General features: G+C 39.7%; 1 protein-coding gene across 4 annotated transcripts in view; it reads right to left on the bottom strand.

The window, feature by feature from the left end:
* Mtf2 (metal response element binding transcription factor 2) overlaps positions 1-21,190 on the bottom strand; it is a 58,967-nt gene that overhangs the window by 19,526 nt on the left and 18,251 nt on the right. For all 4 annotated transcript variants that reach the window (XM_045138591.1, XM_045138592.1, XM_045138593.1 and 1 more), the window contains 6 exons: positions 17,983-18,078; positions 17,668-17,768; positions 17,150-17,298; positions 8,240-8,335; positions 6,094-6,162; positions 4,615-4,738 (listed from right to left, as the gene is read on the bottom strand). In XM_045138591.1, coding sequence (XP_044994526.1) covers positions 4,615-4,738; positions 6,094-6,162; positions 8,240-8,335; positions 17,150-17,298; positions 17,668-17,768; positions 17,983-18,078 — 635 coding nt within the window. The remainder of the gene's footprint in view (positions 1-4,614; positions 4,739-6,093; positions 6,163-8,239; positions 8,336-17,149; positions 17,299-17,667; positions 17,769-17,982; positions 18,079-21,190) is intronic.

Genomic DNA, 21,190 nt, shown 5'->3' with positions numbered 1-21,190 from the left:
AGAAATACAGATGGCATATAAACATCTAACAAAAAGTTCTGCAATCCTAGTCATCAGGGAAATGCAGATTAAAACTCCATTGAGATTCCATCTCACTCCTGACAGATTGGCTATAATTATGAAAACAAAAGTCATAAATGCTGGCCAGGCTGCTGAAAAAGAGAAACCCTTCTACACTGTTGTTGGGAATGCAATCTGGTTCAGCCATTGTGGAAATCAGTGTGGGGGTTCATGAGACAGCTAAAAATAGATAGATCTACTATATGAACCAGCTATACCACTCCTAGGCATATATCCCAAGGACTCACTTCACTACCTTAGAGATACTTGCTCAACCATGTTTACTGCTGCTCTATTCACAGTAGCTAGGAAACAGAACCAGCCTAGATGTCCCTCAACTGAGTGGATAATGATGATGTGGCACATTTATACAACAGAGTTCTACTCAGCAGTCAAGAAAAATGAAGTTATGAAATTTGCAGGAAAATGGATGGATCTGGAAAGGATTATAGTTAGTGAGTTAACCCAGGCCCAGAAAGCCAAGCATCACATGTACTCTATCATATGTGGATCCTAGCTACAAATGATTGGACTTTTATGTGAGTATGAATCAAACTCAGTAGCAGAGGCCAGTAAGCTAGAAAGGAGCTATAAAGGGAACAGAAAGGGAAGAAGGGGTACTCAGTAGGGTGGTATAGTATATATGTAAGAAGAACAGATTAATGAGAGTGAAAAGGCCTAAGTGAGGTCAGGGGAAGAGTAAAGAAAAGGTGGAGGGAGGGCTAGTCAAAATCTAAGAGGATATAAATAAACCATATGGAAACCTCCTTTTTTGGACAATGGAACACTCAGGAGCCACAGATTATTACTAGAAAAGTTTTAGTGCCAGGGATGGGATACCTTCCAGTAAGTTGTTGGCTAGGGAGGTCCCTGATAACCCCAAAACATTATAGGCTACTGCTGAGGCTCTTGGTTTCCCACCAGGAACAGATGGTAAGACCCTATTGCTGAAGACTCCACATACTTGGGCTGCAAGGCCACTGAGAAATCCTGCTGGAACTGAACTGAAAACCTCCTCTATGTAGACCAGCTGACAGAAAGCTGAAAAAAGCCATGCACACTGCATGCAATTCAGTGGGAGAGAGAAATCACCAGGGCAGATACTCAACAGTGGATTCTGCAAGTCTTGTATTTGGCCAGGCAGGCCAAAGGAGCCAATGGGAGCAATAGTGGTGCATCTGTTATGGGGAAAACCATCTGCCCTCTCATTGGACTAGAGGCCCACTCCATGGGAGGAAATACATCCTTGATACAGAAAACATACAATAGGGTAGTCATGAGCCCTAGGGGTGTCTGGCTAAATATGTGTGTGTGTGTGTGTGTATATATGTATATATATATACATACACATACATACACACACACACACACACATACATACATATACGTATATACTAAGCTCACCAAACTGCCCAGTAAACACTTCTCTTAATGTTCATACTCATATATCAATGCTACTCTCACTTTTGGTTAGAGAAGCTTCTCTTTTTCAGATGGCAGTGACCTTGGGATGATTCAGAAGGCACCATGGTGCTGAGAAGAAGTGACAGAGGAGTGCTCCAGCACTGAAATGTCTCTATCACACCATCCAAAGCTCAGGGTCCATTGCAGAAGAGGTGGTAGAATAAATGTAAGAGCCAAAGGAAGGGTAGGACTCCTTACAATGTGTTCCTCCAGACACAAAATGGCCTGGATATCCATGACCTCACAGTGCCTGACACTACCTATACAAGATCATCATAATAGGAAGAAAAGATCATGACATCAAAATAAAAGAGAGACTGATTGAGAGGGGGAGAGGATATGATGGGGAGTCAAGCTTCAAAGGGGAAAGTGGGGGGAGTAAGGGAATTACCATGGGATATTGTTTACAATTATGGGAGTTGTCAAAAAAAAACTTTTTAAACAAATAAAAATAAAAAGTTCTAATAAGATAATGATTTTAAGCAGTTTGAGTATTTTATCATTTAATAGTCAGAAATGAGTAAAAGTCTCTGCTAAATGGAGTATTCCTTTAAAAGTGAACTCTGAAGTTTGAGGAAATGGCTCATAGGGTAAGAGTACTCACTGTGCAAACATGAGGACACAAGCCTGATTTCCCCAGTGCCTACATAAAAAGCTGGGCATGTAGGGTTTGAGAGAGAGTTCAATAGTTAAGGCACGTGCCTGCAAAACCTATTGACCTAGGTTCGATTTCCCAGTACCCACATAAAGCCAGATGCACAAAGTGGCAGAAGCATGTGGGGTTCATTTGCAATGGCAAGAAGCTCTGGTACACCCATTCAAATTTCCTTCCTCCCTCCTCCCTCCTCCCTCTCTCTCTCTGCTTGCAAACACAATTCAGTAGGGAAAAAAGGAAGTCAAAAGAAAAAAAAAACTTGGCAAGGAGCTGGAGAGATGGGTCAGTAGATAAAAGTACTGGTCCAACATGCCCAAGTTCAGATCCATAGAACCCATACATACATGTAATGCCAGGACTCTAAAAACTGAGGCAAGAGGACCCCAAGTCTAATCTAAGCTCTCAGAAGAGAGCTCCAAGAAAAAAAATTTTTAAAAATAACCACAAGGCTGGGAAGATGGCTCAGTGGCTAAAGACGCTTGCTTGCAAAGCCTGCTGATCCAGGTTTAATTTCCCAGTACCCACATAAAGCCAGATACACAAAGTAGTGCATGTGTCTGGCATTCACCTGCAAGGGAAATAGGCCCTGGAGCACCCATTCATTCTCATTCTCATATTCTCTCTTTCTCTCAAATAAAATTAAAAGCGGGGGGGTGCTAGAGAGATGGCTTAGTGGTTAAGGCACTTGCCTGCAAAGGCAAAGGACTTTGGTTCGATTCTCGAGCACCCACATAAGCCAGATCCACAAGGTAGCGCATGTATATGGAGTTTGTTTGCAATGGCTGGAGGCCCTGGTGAGCCCATTCTCTCCCTCTGTCTGCCTCTTTCCCTCTTGTACTCTTACATAAATAAAATAAAATAAATTTTAAAAACCCATAGTTGACTACTAAAGTCTCTTTGTTTCTTATTACTTAATGTCTATTTAAAATGTGTCAAATGGCCGGGCATGGTGGCACATGCCTTTAATCCCACCACTTGGAAGGCAGAGGTAGAAGGATTGCCGGGAGTTCGAGGCCACCCTGAGACTCCATAGTGAATTCCAGGTCAGCCTGGGCTAGAGTGAGACCCTACCTCGAAAAACAAAACAAAACAAAAAAAATTTGTCAATGGATAAGTCATCTGCTTTCTCTTAAACTTCATTTTTAAAACCATGTAGTAGAAAACAGGAATTACTGTTCTAGTCCAACATTTACTACTCAAAGCATCATATGTCAATTGAATTTCAACAACCTAGATTTTAATATTTAAGATGCTGAGGTATTCATTTGATATTATATGGATGGTGTATTATGATTATGATGCCTCATAAAATCTCAAAAGCTCAAAAGTATCTTTGACAGCCCATTTAATATGAGCTTTATAAACCCTCAAGCCTAAATACTACAGATGAAAATTCTAATCAGCATGCACAATTTTACTGAAAATTCTTGACTATTATGTACATACCAAATTCCCTTTTGAATAGAAATATTGTTTTAGTTTTTACCTGAGTAGTTACAAGGCCATATATTAAAAGTCTATAAAATACCAAAAATAATAGCCAGTAAACATACTCTAATTTCCACTTTATAGTCTCTATAGTTTCAAAACTTTTTCAACATGCATTGCTATTATTATTAGTCATTTTTTTTTTTTCCTGTAGCAGGGTCTCACTCTGCACCTAGTCTGGTCTTGAATTTGTAATCCTCCTACCTCAGTCATCTAAATGCTGAGATTACAGGTATGTGCCACCACACCCCTCCTTGTATCCTTTTTTCAAAAGAACTATCTGTGAAACCAGTATAAGATAAACTTTACAAGACACAAAATTAAACGCAAGATGGCTCAGGAGTTGAGGTACTTGCTTGCAAAGCCTGATGGCCTGGGTTCAATTCCCCAGTACTCATGTAAAGCCAGATGCACAAAGTGGTGCATCTGTCTAGAGTTCATTTGCAGTGCCCATTCTCATTCTATCATTCTCTCTCTCCCTCTCTTTAATTGCAAATAAATAAATACAATTTTCTTTTTTAATTTAGATGTAAGAATGACAGTAAACCTTTAATTCATTACTCTAATACTAAATGGACCCGGCCATTCCTAGAAGTCAGAGATATGTAAGGGAATAAGTACTAACAGAGAAAAGTACTGGCTATATCTCTAGGTTTATAGAATTACAATGAAGAAATGAAAGTGAAACTATGAGAAAGATATCCAGTACAAAGGATTTTTCTACTGTTCTATTTTTAATTACAATGATTCTTACTTCAGAAAATAGAAGGATTAAACAATTTTCTTCCTGTACTTACAAATATCCCAAGGCAAGAGGGCTAGTTCTGGGTTTCTCAGAACTAAAAATAAAAATTCTACCTTTTATTGGTCTGATTTTTTGTCTTATTTGTTTTTCACAAAAACAAAACGAAACAAAAAAGACATGAAGCAACTCTAAAACCACCTACCTCTCCAGGGTGCAATCTGTCCCAGTTTTCATTAATGTATGTCATAAGCTCAAGTTCGGAATCAAAGTATTTCTTCTTGTGAATAACACTTAGGTTGTAAAGGCATAGGTGTGCTATATCTACCCTGGAATCCAAAAATCATCAACATATATGAAAACAATGCTTTTGGTTACTGTTAAGAAATCTTTCCTGATATAAGCAGTATGATAAAACAAAGTGAGTATTTAGGCAAGTAGAAGAGGATCACTATCCTAAGTCATATTCAGAATAAAATAAAGCATTATAGATGAAGAAATTGGAAAACATTAGCTAAACATTTACTCGTCCTGAAGAATTTCAAAGTAAAATATATCTGAATTACTTCTTAATGCACTTGGGCTGGAGAGATGGCTTAGTACTTCAAGGTACTTGCCTGAAAAGCCACAAGACCCAACTGGGCCAGATACACAAGGTGGCAATGCGTCTGGAGTTCATTTGCAGAGTACAGTATGCCCTAGTGTGTCCACTCTCCCCCCGCCCCCAAGTAAATAAAAAATTTAAAAAGAAATTTTTTAAAAGCAGCCAGGCATGGTGGTGCACGCCTTTAATCCCACAACTCAGGAGGTAGAGGTAGGAAGATTGATGTGAGTTCAAGGCCACCGTGAGACTACATAGTGAATTCCAGGTCAGCTTGGGCTACAGTGAGACCCTACCTCAAAAAACCAAAAAAAAAAAAAAAGAAAAAAAGAAAAGAAAAGATTTTTTGTTTCACTACAAGCAAGCTATAGGGCAGACTATATTTCACTATACTTCATATTATCAGATTCATGAGCTAAATTTTCTGTTCTTAATATATGTAAAAAAAATGTAAACAGTATTTTATTAGTAGCTTTTCAAAATTCTACACAATCCCCACAAGTAAGAATTACTACACAGAAGCATAATCATACTTTCAAATCTGTTTCTTTGGTTATTCTAATGGCATAAAGAACTACAAACACAAATATGAACTGGCTATAAATGCTCAAAGGTGTCTGAAAGCTACCTTTAGGCTACTCAATGGTGAATAGCCCTATTATTTAGCAATGCAAATGGATAATCTTTAGTGACAGCATAAGCCTTTAGGATAAATAAAATACAAGTAGGCATAATAAACAAAATTGTATTTAAGCCAAGTCAAGTTTCAGCTTTTACGTTTTGGAATAATTAACTTTTCTAAAAAAAAAAAAAAAAACCAAAAATGTGGGGCTGGAGAAGTGGCCTAGCAGTTAAAGTACATACCTACAAAGCCAAAGGACCAAGGTTAGATTCCCCAGGACCCAAGTAAAGCAGATGCACAAGGTGGCTATGCGCCTGGAGTTCATTTACAGCAGCTGGAGGCCCTGGCGCATCCATTCTCTCTCTTGTTTTTTCTCTCTCTCTCTCTCTCTCTGCGCCTCTTTATCTCTCATATCTCAAATAAATAAATAAAAATAATTTTTAAAAAATGTCTATGCTTACCACTGCAATGGTAGACGTTTGAGGTATTCTGGTCCAGAACTGCAGACAGAGCAAATAAATGTATAAAACCTTAAAAAAGAAAAGATTTATATTGAATAATCAAGGACAAGTAAGAATTACTCAGCAGCAAATGAAGAACCCATAGTGGATGTAAGGACTGAGCTTCAAATCAAGCTATAAATATATATGTGTGTGTATTTATAGCTTGATTTGCAAATATATGTGTATGTATGTATACACACACACAGACACACACACACACACACACACACACACACACACACACACACACATATTTATTTGATTGTTTTTTGGTTTCCGAGGTAGGGTTTCATTCTAGCCCAGGCTGACCTGAAATTCACTATGTAGTCTCAGGGTGGCCTTGAACTCATGGTGATCCTCCTACTTCTGCTTCCCGAGTGCTAGGATTAAAGGTGTATGCCACCAAATCCAGCTCTCAAATATAATCTCCATTATGACACTGATTAAAAATATTTCTTGGGCTGGAAAGATGGCAGAGTTGTTAAGGCACTTGCCTGCAAAGCCTAAGGTGTCAGATGTGAATCTCCAGTACCCACATAAGCCAGATAAACAAGGTGGCACATGCATCTGAGGTTGTTTGCAATGGCTGGAGGCCCTGGCACACCCGTTTTCTATCTGCCCCTCTCTCACTCTTAAATAAATAATTATTTTCTAGGAAACAAATAAGTAAAATTCTTCCAAAAAAGCATTTTTGTGGCTGTGGAGATGCCTCAGCAGTTAAGGCCCTTGGCTTGCAAAGCCTTACACATGAATTCGATTCCTCATGCCATGGGGTGCCCATTCATTCTCAATCTTACTTTTATTCCCCCCCACACACTGTGTGCAAATAGTTTTTTTTATTTTTTGAGGTAGGGTCTTACTCTAGCCCAGGCTGACCTGGAATTCAACTCTGTAGACCCAGGCTGACCTTGAACTCACAGCAATCCTTCTACCTCAGTCTCCTGAGTACTGGGATTAAAGATGTACACCACCACACCTGGCTTCATTTTTTAAAAAAAGTATTTTTGATTTTGTTTTTAATTTACTTATTTGCAAGCGGAGAGACAGACAAGACAGAGAGAATGGTCATGGTAGGACCTTTTGCCATTGGCAAACTAACTCCATCCTCTTTGTAAATCTGACTTTATGTGAGTACTGGGGAACTGAACCTAGGCTGTCAGGCTTTGTAAGCAAGCACCTTTAACTGCTAAGCCATCTCTCCATCCCAAGAAATCCTTTATTATTTAAGTATTAAGTATTATTTAAGTACATACATACATGTACTTAAGAGAGAGAATGGGCCAGGGCCTCTAGCCACTAAAAACAAATTGCAGACATATGCACTACTATGTACAAGTACATCTGGCTTACATGGGTTCTGGGGAATCAAACCTGGGTCCTTAGGCTTTACAGGCAAGTACCTTAGCTGCTAAGCCATCTCTCCAACCCAAGGAATCGTTTTATTTTTTTTTGGGGGGGGGGGGACCAGGCAAGGTGAGAAGCACAGGTAGTCACCAACAATACTTAAAAGTTCCAGGGATGGAGAGATGACTTAGCAGTTAAGGCCCTTGACTGAGAAGCCTAAGGACCCATGTTTGGCTCTCCAGATTCCATGAAAGCCAGACACAAAAGATGAGGCAAGCCAAGGTCACACAGCTCACTAGGTGGAGCAAGCATCTGGAGACTGAGTGCAGTGGCTCAGGCCTTAGTACACCAATTCTCTCTCTCCCTCTCTCTTAAAATGAAATAAAAAATGGCTAAGTCTTTAATGTCTTTGCCTGCCAAGCCACAGGAGCTAGGTTCAACTCCCCAGGACCCATGTGAGCCAGATATACAAGAGGGTGCATGTGTCTGAAGTTCTTTTGCAGTGGCTGGATGCCCTGAGTACCCATTCTCTGTCTGTCTCCACTCTTTCTCTCTCTCAATTAAATATTTTTTTTTAAAAATAAACTAAAAAAATTAATGTTTTCCAGAATAACATCCACCAACATGAAAATATATACATATATTATTCAATCCTTTGCCTTTAATTTGATCCCTTTATACTGCTAAAGCTGTTTCTGAAAATCTGAAACCACATAATAACTACACAAAGCCAAAAAACAAATTTCAAATGCTCTTTTACCTATCTCCAAATAGCATTGGCTTTTGAAGGCATTGCACACAAGCTTCATGAAACCACTGCTTACATTTGCAGCACTGCAGCATTTTTAAATACCAGCTGTAAAAAAAAAAAAAAAAGAGTTATATAAGCATCTAAAAAGATGTTCTACATCACTAGTCATCAGGGAAATGCAGATTAAAACTACATTGAGATACCATCTCACTCCTATCAGATTGGCCACCATCATGAAAACAAATGATCATAAATGTTGGCGGGGATGTGGAAAAACAGAAACCCTTCTACACTGCTGGTGGGAATGCAATCTGGTCCAGCCATTGTGGAAAACAGTGTGGAGGTTCCTAAAACAGCTAAACATTGATCTACCATATGACCCAGCTATAGCACTCCTAGGCATATATCCAAAGGACTCATCTCATTTCCCTAGAAGTACGTGCTCAACCATGTTTATTGCTGCTCAATTTATAATAGCTGGGAAATGGAACCAGCCTAGATGTCCCTCAACTGATGAGTGGATAATGAAGATGTGGTGCATTTATACAATGGAGTTCTACTCAGCGGTAAAGAAAAATGAAGTTATGAAATTTGCAGAAAAATGGATGGACCTGGAAAGGATTATACTAAGTGAGGTAACCCAGGCCCAGAAAGCCAAGCGCCACATGTTCTCTCTCATATGTGGATCCTAGCTACAGATGATTGGGCTTCTGTGTGAGAAGGAAAATACTTAGTAGCAGAGGCCAGTAAGTTAAAAAGGAGACATAAAGGGAAGAGAAAGGAAAGGAGGAAGGTACTGAATAGGTTGATATTGTATATATATAAGTACAATGATTGAGATGGGGAGGTAATATGATGGAGAATGGAATTTCAAAGGGGAAAGTGTCGGGGGGGAGGGAATTACCATGGGATTATTTTTTTATAACCATGGAAAATGTTAATAAAAATTTGAAAATTTAAGTATAAAAAAAATTAAAATTACTACTATATTTACTTGGTTATTTTTGTTTTTAATGCATGGCACATGCCTTTAATCCCATTACTTGGGAGACAGAGTAGGAAGATCATTTTGAGTTCAAGGTCACCCTGAGACTATATAGTGAATTTCAGGTCAGCCTGGGCTGGAGGGAGAAGCTACCTCAAAACCCCACTCCTGCCAAAAGATATTTAACAGCAAAGAGATAGTACACTACCAAGAGGGACAGTAGGCCACCTGAGTAAGAAAGTGCTCAAGGGACTCTGTTTTGAAATATTGTATTTATTTGGAAGCAGAGAGAGACAAAGACAGAGAGCCAGGGAGAGAAAGTGCGTATGGGCACGCCAGGGTCTCTAGCCACTATAGACAAACTCCAAATGCATGTGCCATTTTGTGCATCTGGCTTTCATAAGTACTGGGGAACTAAACCCAGGTCGTTAGACTTTGCAAGGTAGTGCTCTAATTGCTAAGCCATCTCCCCACCCCTTTTTTTTTTTTCCATTCATTTTTATTTACTTATTTGAGAGCAGCAGACAGAGAGAGAAAGAGGCAGAGAGAGAGAAAGAGAGAGAGAGAGAGAGAATGGGCGCACCAGGGCCTCCAGCCACTGCAAACGAACTCCAGTGCGCCCCCTTGTGCATCTGGCTAACGTGGGTCCTGGAGAATCAAGCCTCGAACCAGAGTCCTTAGGCTTCGCAGGCAAGCGCTTAACCACTAAGCCATCTCTCCAGCCCTGTTTTTTTGTGGCAGGGTCTCACTCTAACCTAGGCTGGCCTTGAACTTAGGGCAATCCTTCTACATCAACCTCCTGACTGTTGAGACTGAAAGCATGAGTTACCACACCTGGCTTACTATATTTTTAAATGGGATCTCACTATGTATTCCAGTTGGCCTCCAATTCACAATCTTCCTTCTTAGCTTCTCTAGGGCTGTGACTAGAGATATATATAACCATCATGCTAGACTAAACTTGCTATTTATTGAACAGGTAAAAAGTTATTAAAATACAATTTTGATTAAACTATTACTATTTCTGCTAAACTTCATGTTCATGTTATCCTCCTAAAAAAGTTTGTAATATCAACCATTTCATCCCTTCTCTTTTATTTATGGGAAGTTATAAGCTCTTAAAACATACAATTATTTCAAGTCAATTAATGCCTGGGTCCTACACTATTGCTACTGTTTTTTGTTTGTTTTGTTTTCAAGATAGGGTCTTGCTGTAGCCCAGGCTGACTTGGAATTCATTATGTAGTCTCAGGGTGGCCTCCAATTCACACTCATCTCCTATATGTTCACTGGAATTAAAGGCTTAGAGGTGTGCAGCACCATGCCTGCCTTGTTTTTAGTGCTAGAAATTGAACCCAGATCTTTACATGTGCTAAGAATACACTCTACCACTGAGTCATAACCCCCAGTCCTCTTGTGCTCTTTCTGGTTGTCAGCTTTTGGATTGTTGTTTTTAAAACACAGTTTTGTCAGCTTGGGCTAAAGTAAAACCCTACCTCAGGGGGAAAAAAAAAGTTTCAAGTTTCATGTAGCTGAGGATGGCCTTGAACTCCTGATCCTCCTACCTATACTTCACAAGTGCTAAGATTAGAGGTATGTACCACCACAATGCCAAGTTTCTTCTTCTTTAAAATTCTTTTTGGCCAGGTATGGTGGTATGTGCCTTTAATCCCAGCACTCAGGAAGCAGAGGTAGGAGGATTGATGAGTTCCAGGATAGTCTGAGAATATGTAGTGAATTCCAGGCCAGCCTGGGCTAGATTGAGACACTATCTCAAAAAACCAAATGAAAAAATCCTTTCTGATTAGGATTCTTGTGGTGTTGCCCAGGCTAGTCTCACAATTCTGGGGCTGAAGAAATCATCCTGCCTTAACCTCCTGCATAGCTAGGTCTACAAGCACATAACCATGGCAGATACTAAGCCCGAGATTCCCCCCACCCCCTTCAATTCTCTAAGGAGAAATTACACTCAGAGGTGCTACTGTTCATCACAAATCCCAACTGGCCTTAGGCAGCTTTCAGATCACAAATATTCCATTGTATCTATTTTGTTTCTATTAATCAACAATAATAAAAATTTTTAAATAGCAATAAGCTTGGTTAGCGTGATTAGAAATAAATGACTATTAAGCACAAAGCTTTGTGACAAATCAGATTTCTTTCTTTTTTAGCACATAAGTAAGTCGACAGATCTAATTCAGCCAGCTGAAGATGGTAAAACTGGAATGTTCATCTAAGGATATTTCCATGCAAAGGATTTTTGTTTTGTTTTGTTTTCTGAGGTAGGGTCTCACTCTAGCTCAGGCTGATCTGGAATTCACTATGTAGTCTCAGGGTGGCCTCAAACTCACGACAATCCTCCTACCTCTGCCTCCCAAATGCTGAGACTAAAGGTGTACGCCATCATGCCCAGCTGGATTTTTAATCTGAAAATAGTAATATTTTTCCAAATAATGTATTTTTTTCCAACACAGAAACCACATCCACATTAATTACAAGCCATACATTGGCAAAGACACTGGGGAGGCTGAGGTAGGTTCTAGGCTGGCCTGGGTTAAATACTGAGTTCCAGATCAGTTTGAGCTAGAGATAGACCCTATCTCAAAAAAATAAAATAAAAACAGAAAAGACAAGAATGGTATTTAAATATTTAGTCACGAATTTATCAGATGACAAGAGACTACCAGCTACTATTTGGGTATTCTATTGGATGCAAAAGCTAAAAGAAGTTGGCAATATCAAACACAGTTCCCATACTTGCCTTTTATTTATTTATTTGAGAGAGGGGGGGAGGAGGGAAGAGGCAGAGAGAAAGACAGAATGGGTGTGCCAGGGCTTCGAGCCACTGCAAACCAACTCCACATGCATGCACCCCCTTTTGCATCCGGCTTACGTGGATCATAGATAAATGCCTTAACCACTAAGCCATTTCCCCAGCCCCCCTTTTTATTATTATTATTATTTGCACACACGTGTGCATGTGCACCAGGGCTTATCATTGCTACAAACACAACAGACACTTGTGCCACTTTCTGCATCCAGCTCTCCTGGGTGGCTTGTGAATCAAAACCCAGGCCAACAGGCTTTGCGATCAAACACCTTTAACCAATGAGCCACCTTCCCAGTCCATACTTGTTTTTTTTTTTTTTTTTTTTTTTTTTGAGGTAGGGTCTTGTTCTACCCCAGGATTACCTGGAATTCACTATGCATCTCAAGGTTGTCTCGAACTCACAGCAACCCTCCTACCTCTGCCTCTCAAGTGCTGGGATTAAAGGTTTGTACCACCATGCCCAGCTATACTTGCATGCCTCAGGAATCATCTGCCTCAACAAGTATCTATAAGGGGCTGGAGAAATGGCTCACTGATTAATAGTACTTTCTATGCAAGCATCAGGGACATAGAAGGCCTGAGAGACTGCTTTGAATTTGATCCCCACTGCCTATATAGACAGCTGGGCATGACCATGACTGTCTGTAAGCACAGTCCCATATGGGAGCAGAGATCCAATAATATCTGGAGCTCCTAAGGGGAGCTCAAGGATCAGTAAGACTCCAGTTCAAAAAAGGAAAAAACAAAAAACTGGTAGCCAAGCACGGTGGCACACACCTTTAATCCCAGCGCTAGAGAGGCAGAGGTAAGAGGATCACCGTGAGTTCGAGGCCATCCTGAGACTACATAGTAAATTCCAGGTCAGGCTGAGCCAGAGTGAAACCCTACCTCGGGGGAAAAAAAAAATGGTGAAATGGGCTGGAGAGATGGCTTAACAGTTAAGGTGCTTGCCTGCAAAGCCAAACGACCTGTGTTCAATTCTCCAGAACCCATGTAAGCCAAATACATAAAAGGTGATACAAGTACAAGGTCACACATGCCCACTAGGTGTCACAAGCATCTAGAGTTCAACTGCAAGTGGCTGAGGCCCTAGAGTGCCAATTCTCTCTGTCTCTCTCTAAAAAAATTAAAAAATCTTAAAAACTGGTAAAAAAGTGATAGAGAACACCCATGGTTATGCTCTGCCCACCACAGGCAGGGAACTCCTCTGCCACAGGCAATTGCATGGGGCACTACATGGGCACATACATAGTACACACCATGCATCCTCACAAGCCAAAAAAAAAAACAAAACCCAATAATGATTTTTTTTTTTAATAGAGGGGTAAAGGATGAGAACATTGGAACCTCTTGCACAGCAAACAAACTCCACATGCATATGCCACTTTGTGCATGCGGCTTTATGTGAGTACCGAGGAATCAAACCAAACTCAGGTCATCGGACCTTGCAAGCAAGCACCTATAATTGCTGAGCTCTCTCAGCCCCTATTTTAGCTTTTTTCTTTTTCTTTTTCTTTTTTTTTTTTTCCCAAGGTAGGGTCTCACTCTGGTCCAGGCTGACCTGGAACTTACTATGTACTCTCAGGGTGGTCTCAAACTCACTGCAATCCTCCTACCTCTGCCTCCCTAGTGCTGGGATTAAAGGCGTGCACCACCACGCTTGGCTTTATTTTACCTATTTTTAGTAAAGTTTTCAATAAAATGCTAAGAACAAAGGAAACAGGTCAATAACTATGCATGTTCACTTAATTTAACTAATTTATTTATTTGAGGTTAGGTCTCACTCTAGGCCAGGCTGACCTAGAATTTACTATGTACTCTCAGAGTGGTCTCAAACTCACAGGGATCCTCCTAACTCTGCCCCCCAAGTGCTGAGATTAAAGGCGTGCACCCCACAACTGCCTGCCTTATGTGTAAATCTTAAAAACCATGCAAAACTGGGGGCAGTGATGAAAAGTTAAAGGTAAATTTCTAAATATTCTTTGGGACAGTGATGAAAAGCTAAAGTTAAATTTCTAAATATTCTTCTTGGGCACGTGTGCATGTGGTATACACACTTGTATTTGCCACTGTGCATTCCCTCGTGCACATGCATGTGGAGGGCGAAGGATGTCAGGTACCCTACTCTACTGCTCTTCCATGTTGTATGGCTGAGACTCATCTTTCAGATAGACTGCCGAACCAAGGAGGCCCGAAAGTCCTCCCAGTCCTGCCTCCCTCACTCTTGGAGTTACAGGCATGCGCAGTAATGTCTAGCTTTTTAACTGGAGACTGAACTCAAGTCCTCATGCTTGCACCGCAAGGGCTCCTAAGTACTAAGCCATCTTCATTATGCTGTATTGATTTGGCAAACATTTAATAGCTAAGATGAATAAAACCACACACTCTAATAATGGACATGCTGTCAACTAGGAATGGTCAACATCAAATAATTTCCTTTTAGAAACTTGCTAAATAGTAATTAAGGATACCTCTGGTGTCTATCAGAGTCCTAAATACGAAACAAAACAAAACGCATAATCATTCATGCATATGCACAAGAACTCTTATTAAAGCCAAGCATCCTAGTCATCAGTATCCTAGTTATGTCTCTTTACACATACTATTCCCATTATATGGTCCAGTGGTTCAAGGCACTTACTTAAAACTCACATTATAGCTTTCTAGTACCTAGATGATATCTTTCTTCAATTATAAACTCAAAAAAGGGCTGAAGAGATGACTTAGCAGTTAAAGTGCTTGCCTGCAAAGCCAAAAGGACCCAGGTTCAATTCCCCAGTGCCCACATAAAGCCAGATGCACATGCTAGAACATGCATCTGGAATTCATTTGCAGTGGCTGGAGGTCCTGATGCACCCATTCTCTCTATCTGCCTCTTTTTCTCCCTCTCAAATAAATTATTTTTTAAACTCAAGGCTGGAGAGACGGCTTAGTGGTTAAGGCACATACCTGCAATGCCAAGGGACCCAGGTTTGATTCCCTAGGACTCATGTAAGCCAGATATACAAAGTGGCGTTTGCATCTGGAGTTTGCAGCAACTGGAGGCCCTGGTGGGCCCATTTTTTTCTCTATTTCTCTCCCTCCCTCCCTCCCTCTCAAATAAATAAATAAATAAATTTTTTTTTTAAAGGCTCAGAAAATTGGGGTTGAAGATATGGTTCAGCAGTTAAAGGTACTTGTTTACAAAGTCTGCCGGCCCATATAAATCTTGATATAAACAAAGTGGCACATGCATCTGTGATCCCACTACAACAATGGGAGGTGGAGACAGTAGAATCTGGCCAGCTAAATCTGGTGGTTTCTTTGCAGCACAGATATCTTGAAGTTGTCCTGTAACTTCCACACAAGTGGGTAACCATGTGTCCATACACACACACAATGTATTTAAGCCAGGCATGGTGGTACATGCCTTTAATCCCAGCACTCAGAGGCAGAGGTAGGATGATCACTGTGAGTTTGAGGATAGCTTGGGACTAAAGAATCAATCCCAAGTCAGCCTGGACTAAAGTGAGACCCTACCTCAAAAGAAAAAAAAAAAAAGGAAAAATTTTTGGTAGTCTTCTGAAAAAAATATACATGCATGTGTATATATTCATAATAAATAACAAATGGCAAAGACTAAATAGTCTATTTATATATTTATTTTTCTTTTTATTTACTTATTTGAGAGCAACAGACAGAGAGAGGCAGAGAGAGAGAGAGAGAGAGAGAGAGAGAGAGAGAGAGAGAGAGAGAAACAATGGGCATGCCAGGGCCTTCAGCCACTGCAAATGAACTCCAGATGCGTGCACCCCCTTGTGCATCTGGCTAACTTGGGTCCTGGGGAATCGAACCTCGAACCGGGGTCCTTAGGCTTCACAAGCAAGCACTTAACTGGTAAGCCATCTCTCCAGCCCGAGTCTATTTAAAAGTCCAACCTTAGGCTCAGCCACACATGGTAGTACATGCCTTTAATCCCAGCACTCAGGAGCCAGAGGTAAGAGGATCACTGTGAGTGTGAGGCCACCCTGAGACTACACAGTGAATTTCAAGTCAGTATGAGCTATAGAGTGAGACCTTACCTCGAAAAACCAAATTAAAAACAAAAAATACAAAAAAAAAAAAACCTTGTTCTACAGTTTGACTAAAATCTCTCTCTCAAAAAGAAAAAAAGGTTTTATTTATTTGCCAGCAGAGAGAGGAGGAGAGAGTATGGGCAATACCAGCACCTCTTCCCACTGCAAACAAACTCCAGATGCATGCACCACTTTGTGCATCTGGCTTTACGTCGAGAAGCAAACTATCAAACTCAAGCAGGTTAGGCTCTGTAGGCAAGCACATTAACTGCTGAGCCATCTCTCCCGCCCTCATTAAATATTTAACTAAGTAAACTTCAGATTCGAAAGTGGACCACTCCAGTATATAATTCATTTTTAAGGTATGCCAATATTTACAACCCATTTTAAACTTCCAGAACAGCTGGCTTTCTGATAAAATTTGCACGTGTATGTGCACGTGTGTATGCGGATGCAAGTATGTGTTGGATGTATGTATGTGTAGATGGTGTGGAGGCCAAAGGACAATGTTGGGTGCCATAGGTACACTGGGATTACAAATGCATGCACCATTTTGTATCAGCCTTTACCTGAGTGCTAGGGATCCAAACTAGTTAGCAGGCTTGTAAAGCAACTGCCTTTAACCACTGAGCCATCCTCAGTCCCTCCCCCACAATGCCCACGTTTTGTGAAAGTGTCTCTCAATGGCCTGGGACTTGTCTCATTAGGCTAGACGAGCAGGCCAGCAAGCCTCAGGAGTCTACCTGTTTCAATCTCCCCAAAGCTAAGATCACAAACCTGGTTTTTCTTCGTCCATTTTTTTTCCTGTTTTTTTTTTTTTTTTTTTTCCCAAGATAGGGTCTCACTATAACCCAGGCTAACCTCATAATCACAGCGATTCTCCTACCTCTGCTTCCTGCGTGCTGGGACTAAGGGCATGCACTGCCACAGCAGGCACAATTTTTAAAATACATGGACATGAGCAAAAAACAAGATGAAAATTTGTATCTCAAGCAACAACAATAAGAAAAAGAATCAGTCAAGGGCATTAATTAACTGTATTTACTTACTCTCCAGGGCCTCCACAATAGCAGTAACACTGCTGGACATTGGTTTTATGACCTGCATCCCATTCAAGGTCTGCCACACTATAGGGTAATGTCTGCTTCATGACTTGCAATGCTTTGGCATTTGGTCCTTTCTTAAGCGCACCACCCCTCTATATATTAGAGGGAAAACATTATTGAAAGAATGAAGATAGAAATTTTAAACAAAATTTTCTAATGTATAATTCTGAAATTTAAAAATGAGTCTCACACTTCTGAAAGAAAATTCCACCTAATTTACTATCATATCACACTGATCAATAATCTACTTATTTTGTTGTTTTCTTTGGAATTATTGCCCCAATTCTCCCACCCTTCTGTTAGAAAGTACAGAATAACTACAAGCTGAACAATAAATAATAATTCTAAGTACAGCTAGCTACTAATTTCATTCCAACAAACTTTCCAATATCACAATCATTACAATGATAGTGCTTTATAAATTCCATTTAGGGCTTTAGCCCAAAACACTTAAAAGATACCTTTGTTGTTGTTGCAAAAACACACTGTCGACAGAGCCATTTTTCATCTGAATCAATCACACTCGAATCAATATGAGGTGTATGACACAACTGATGATACCCTTAATATCAAAAAGAGCATAAAGCAAATTCTATTTTATTAATAAATACTGTAGAACATAATTCAAAGAAGGCATTTTAGTATTGTTTCCTATAATACAAGTGATGAATAAACTTATGAAGATAGCTTCAAGTTAATATAAAGTATTTATAGCAGGTTCAACACAGGCATTCAGTATATAACAAAACTTCTCCTTAAGAGTAAGACAAATTTACCTTGGCCACACTTATCACATATAACCATTTCATTGGGAGCTTCTGAATACTCTTCTTGACATATTGTACAGACCATTTCCCCACTTCCAGTGGCTCCTGAAACATTTCAAACAAACATCAAAGAGAATTCCATGTAACAAGCTTATGATTCAGTGAGTAGCCTATATGAACAGTGTTGGTTAAGTAAATCATAATGCTCTACAAGGCAAACCACCATACATAAAAGGCTTACTCCACCCCCTAACTATATCCTGGCTAACTCTAACTTCAGATACCTATCTACATATTTCAATCTGCTTTTAAGCAGTGAACGTAACTTATAGTTAGGCAGCATCCCCAAGTACTCACTTCAAATATTACCACTCTTATTTAAAGAAGAATAGAGGCTGAGGATGAGTGAAATTTTGTGAACACCAATACTACTTTGCAGACTAAAAATCTACTTAGTATCATAAGACAAAAGGAAAAAGGCAAGGAAAGACATATATATGCTACCTTTCCTTCTGGACTCCAGAGTAATTCTTTTCATTAACTAATTTATAAAAGGTTAGACATCAGTTATTTCATCTCTAAAATCTAGATATAGTATCCAATAATGTTTCCTAACTGAGAAGTATCCCAACAGTTAGGGATGCCAGTTATTTTATTTTTTACCTAAATAAGAAATTCAGAATTGTACCAACACAATTATCTCTAATATTCTCTTCTTGTCTATTTATATAATCAAAATAATAAGTATTATTACATACAAATACTTATGAAGCCAAGCATTGTTAGGCACTTGAAATATTTTGTTTAATTCCATTTCTGTTTTTGCTATTTATTTGGGAGCTTGGAAAGGGGCAGGGTTGATATAGATCTCACTACTTTGTAGCCCAAGCTTGTCCTAAACTCATCCATCCTCCTGCCTCGGCCTTCTGAGTGCTACAACTGCAGGTATGAACCACCACACTCAGCCTCTACAACTAATTGAGTAAATATCTTATTAAGAAATGACACTCCAACAGATAAAGTAACTGACCTCAGTTAGCAAGTATTGAAACTAGGATTTAAACCTGCTCCATGAGATGCTTCCTCTCACCAACACAAAAGTAGTATTGCTTCTATCAAAAGTATTTTAAAAAAGAAAAAAACAAAAAAAAGTATTTTCATATAGCCAGTCTTTAAGATAATACCTATTAAATGCATAATACTGCATATAGAAAATACAATACTAATTTTATTTTTTCTCTATTTGTGGACATACAAGTTACTGACTGGTCTGTGTTGTGGTTTGAAGGTAAAATGTCACCCAAAGACTCATGTGTTTAAACACTTGGTTCCCAGCTAGTGGTACTGTTTGGAAAAACTGAGAAACCTTTAAGAGGTGATAAGATAAGGTTTGGTGGCCCAGCCCCATTTCCGGCTTGTTCTTAGTTTTCCTCAATGCCTGTAATGTGACGAGCTGGCTTCCCATGCCTGTTACCCTGCCTTCCCTGCCACAGTGGCCTATATTCCCTTGAAGCATTAGCCAAATAAAATCTATTCTTAAGGTGCTTCTGGGCCTGGTATTTGTTCACAACAGTAAGAATTTAACTAGTTTTTGTATTTTTACTTGTTTGTGGACTAGTTTTCTTATTCTCACTCCTCAATTTGGTACATTCCAGTATACAAGGTAGGACTAAGTCTTCCATAGTTTCTAGCTTGATGGCTACAGGTAGAGTAACAAGATCAAGCCCGGGGCTTCTCAAACTGGAGAAGGGATGAGTGGCACCAACCAACAGTAAGTGCTTGTGACCCCTACAGCATCTGTATGGACTAGTACAGAAAGGCAATCCTTCAGAGAAGGGATGTTGATCTAATAATGGGGTGTATTCATTACATGAAACTTAGGGACTTCCTTTATTTGTGAAATGCAAGTACTTATTCTTTTTTCAATCAACTTTTACAAGTATATTCTATATAGCTTAGTGGCCTATGGTCTCCCTCACCTCAAATTAAATGTTTATAAAGTCCTAGTCTTTTATCCTAGAAATACCAATTTTCTTGTATGCAAAATAAAGGCCAAGTTTCATCTAGCTCTTTTGTATAATTTTGTATGGTCAAACTTCTAGAAGTGGAACTGTTGAAAACAGTATAAACATTTTTATACATTTAATGCAACTACTGAAGAAAATGCCCAAAATAGAAATCTGCCAGGCATGGTGGCACACACCTTTAATCCCAGCACTTGGGAGGCAGAGGCAGGAAGATTACCATGAGTTCAAGGCTCCCTTGAGACTACACAGTGAATTCCAGGTCAGCCTGAGCTAGACTGAAACCCTACCTCAAAAAGCAAAATTGATTAATTTAAAAAAAAAAAATTACACTGCCACCAGCAATGGAGAAATATATATATCACTTTACAAAAATGAAATTAGCAATAGTGTTAAATACCCATTTATTTTATTTTATTTTATTTTATTTATTTATTTGAGAGTGACAGGCAGAGAGAAAGACAGATAGAGGGGGAGAGAGAATGGGCGCGCCAGGGCTTCTAGCCTCTGCAAACGAACTCCAGACGCGTGCGCCCCCTTGTGCATCTGGCTAACGTGGGACCTGGGGAACCAAGCCTCGAACCGGGGTCCTTAGGCTTCACAGGCAAGCGCTTAACCGCTAAGCCATCTCTCCAGCCCTAAATGCCCTTTTAAACTCATTTAATAGTTTAACATAATATATAGCTCCCTATTTAATATACATTTATTTATGTTTTCCCTATATTCATATACAGTTTGGAAAAAAAAACAACCTAGTTAGGCATGGTGGCACACACCTTTGATAACAGCATTTGGGAGGCAGAGGCAGGAGGATCACCATGAATTTGATGCCACCCTGAGACTACATAGTGAATTTCAGATCAGCCTGGGCTAGAGCAAGACCTTACCTCAAAAAAAAAAAAAAAAATCTTATTGGAGTTAGAGAGATGGCTTAGTGGTTAAGGTGCTTGCCTAGAAAACCTAAGGACCCAGGTTTGATTCCCCAGTACCCACGTACACCAGATGCACAAGGTGATGCATGCATTTGGAGTTCATTTGCAGTGACTAGAAACCCTGGTGTGCCCATCTTCTCTGCCTCTTTCATATTGTCTCTCTCTCCCTCTCCCACCTCAATCAATCAATCAATCAATAAAAGTTTAAAAAATCTTATCTGATAAAATTATCCCCTTATTTGTTAAATTACATAAACACAC

Source organism: Jaculus jaculus, chromosome 19 (assembly GCF_020740685.1).
Source record: "Jaculus jaculus isolate mJacJac1 chromosome 19, mJacJac1.mat.Y.cur, whole genome shotgun sequence".
NCBI classification, from domain to species: Eukaryota; Metazoa; Chordata; class Mammalia; order Rodentia; family Dipodidae; genus Jaculus; species Jaculus jaculus.
Note: the sequence above shows the minus strand (reverse complement) of the source record. Positions and strands in the feature narration are given on the sequence as shown.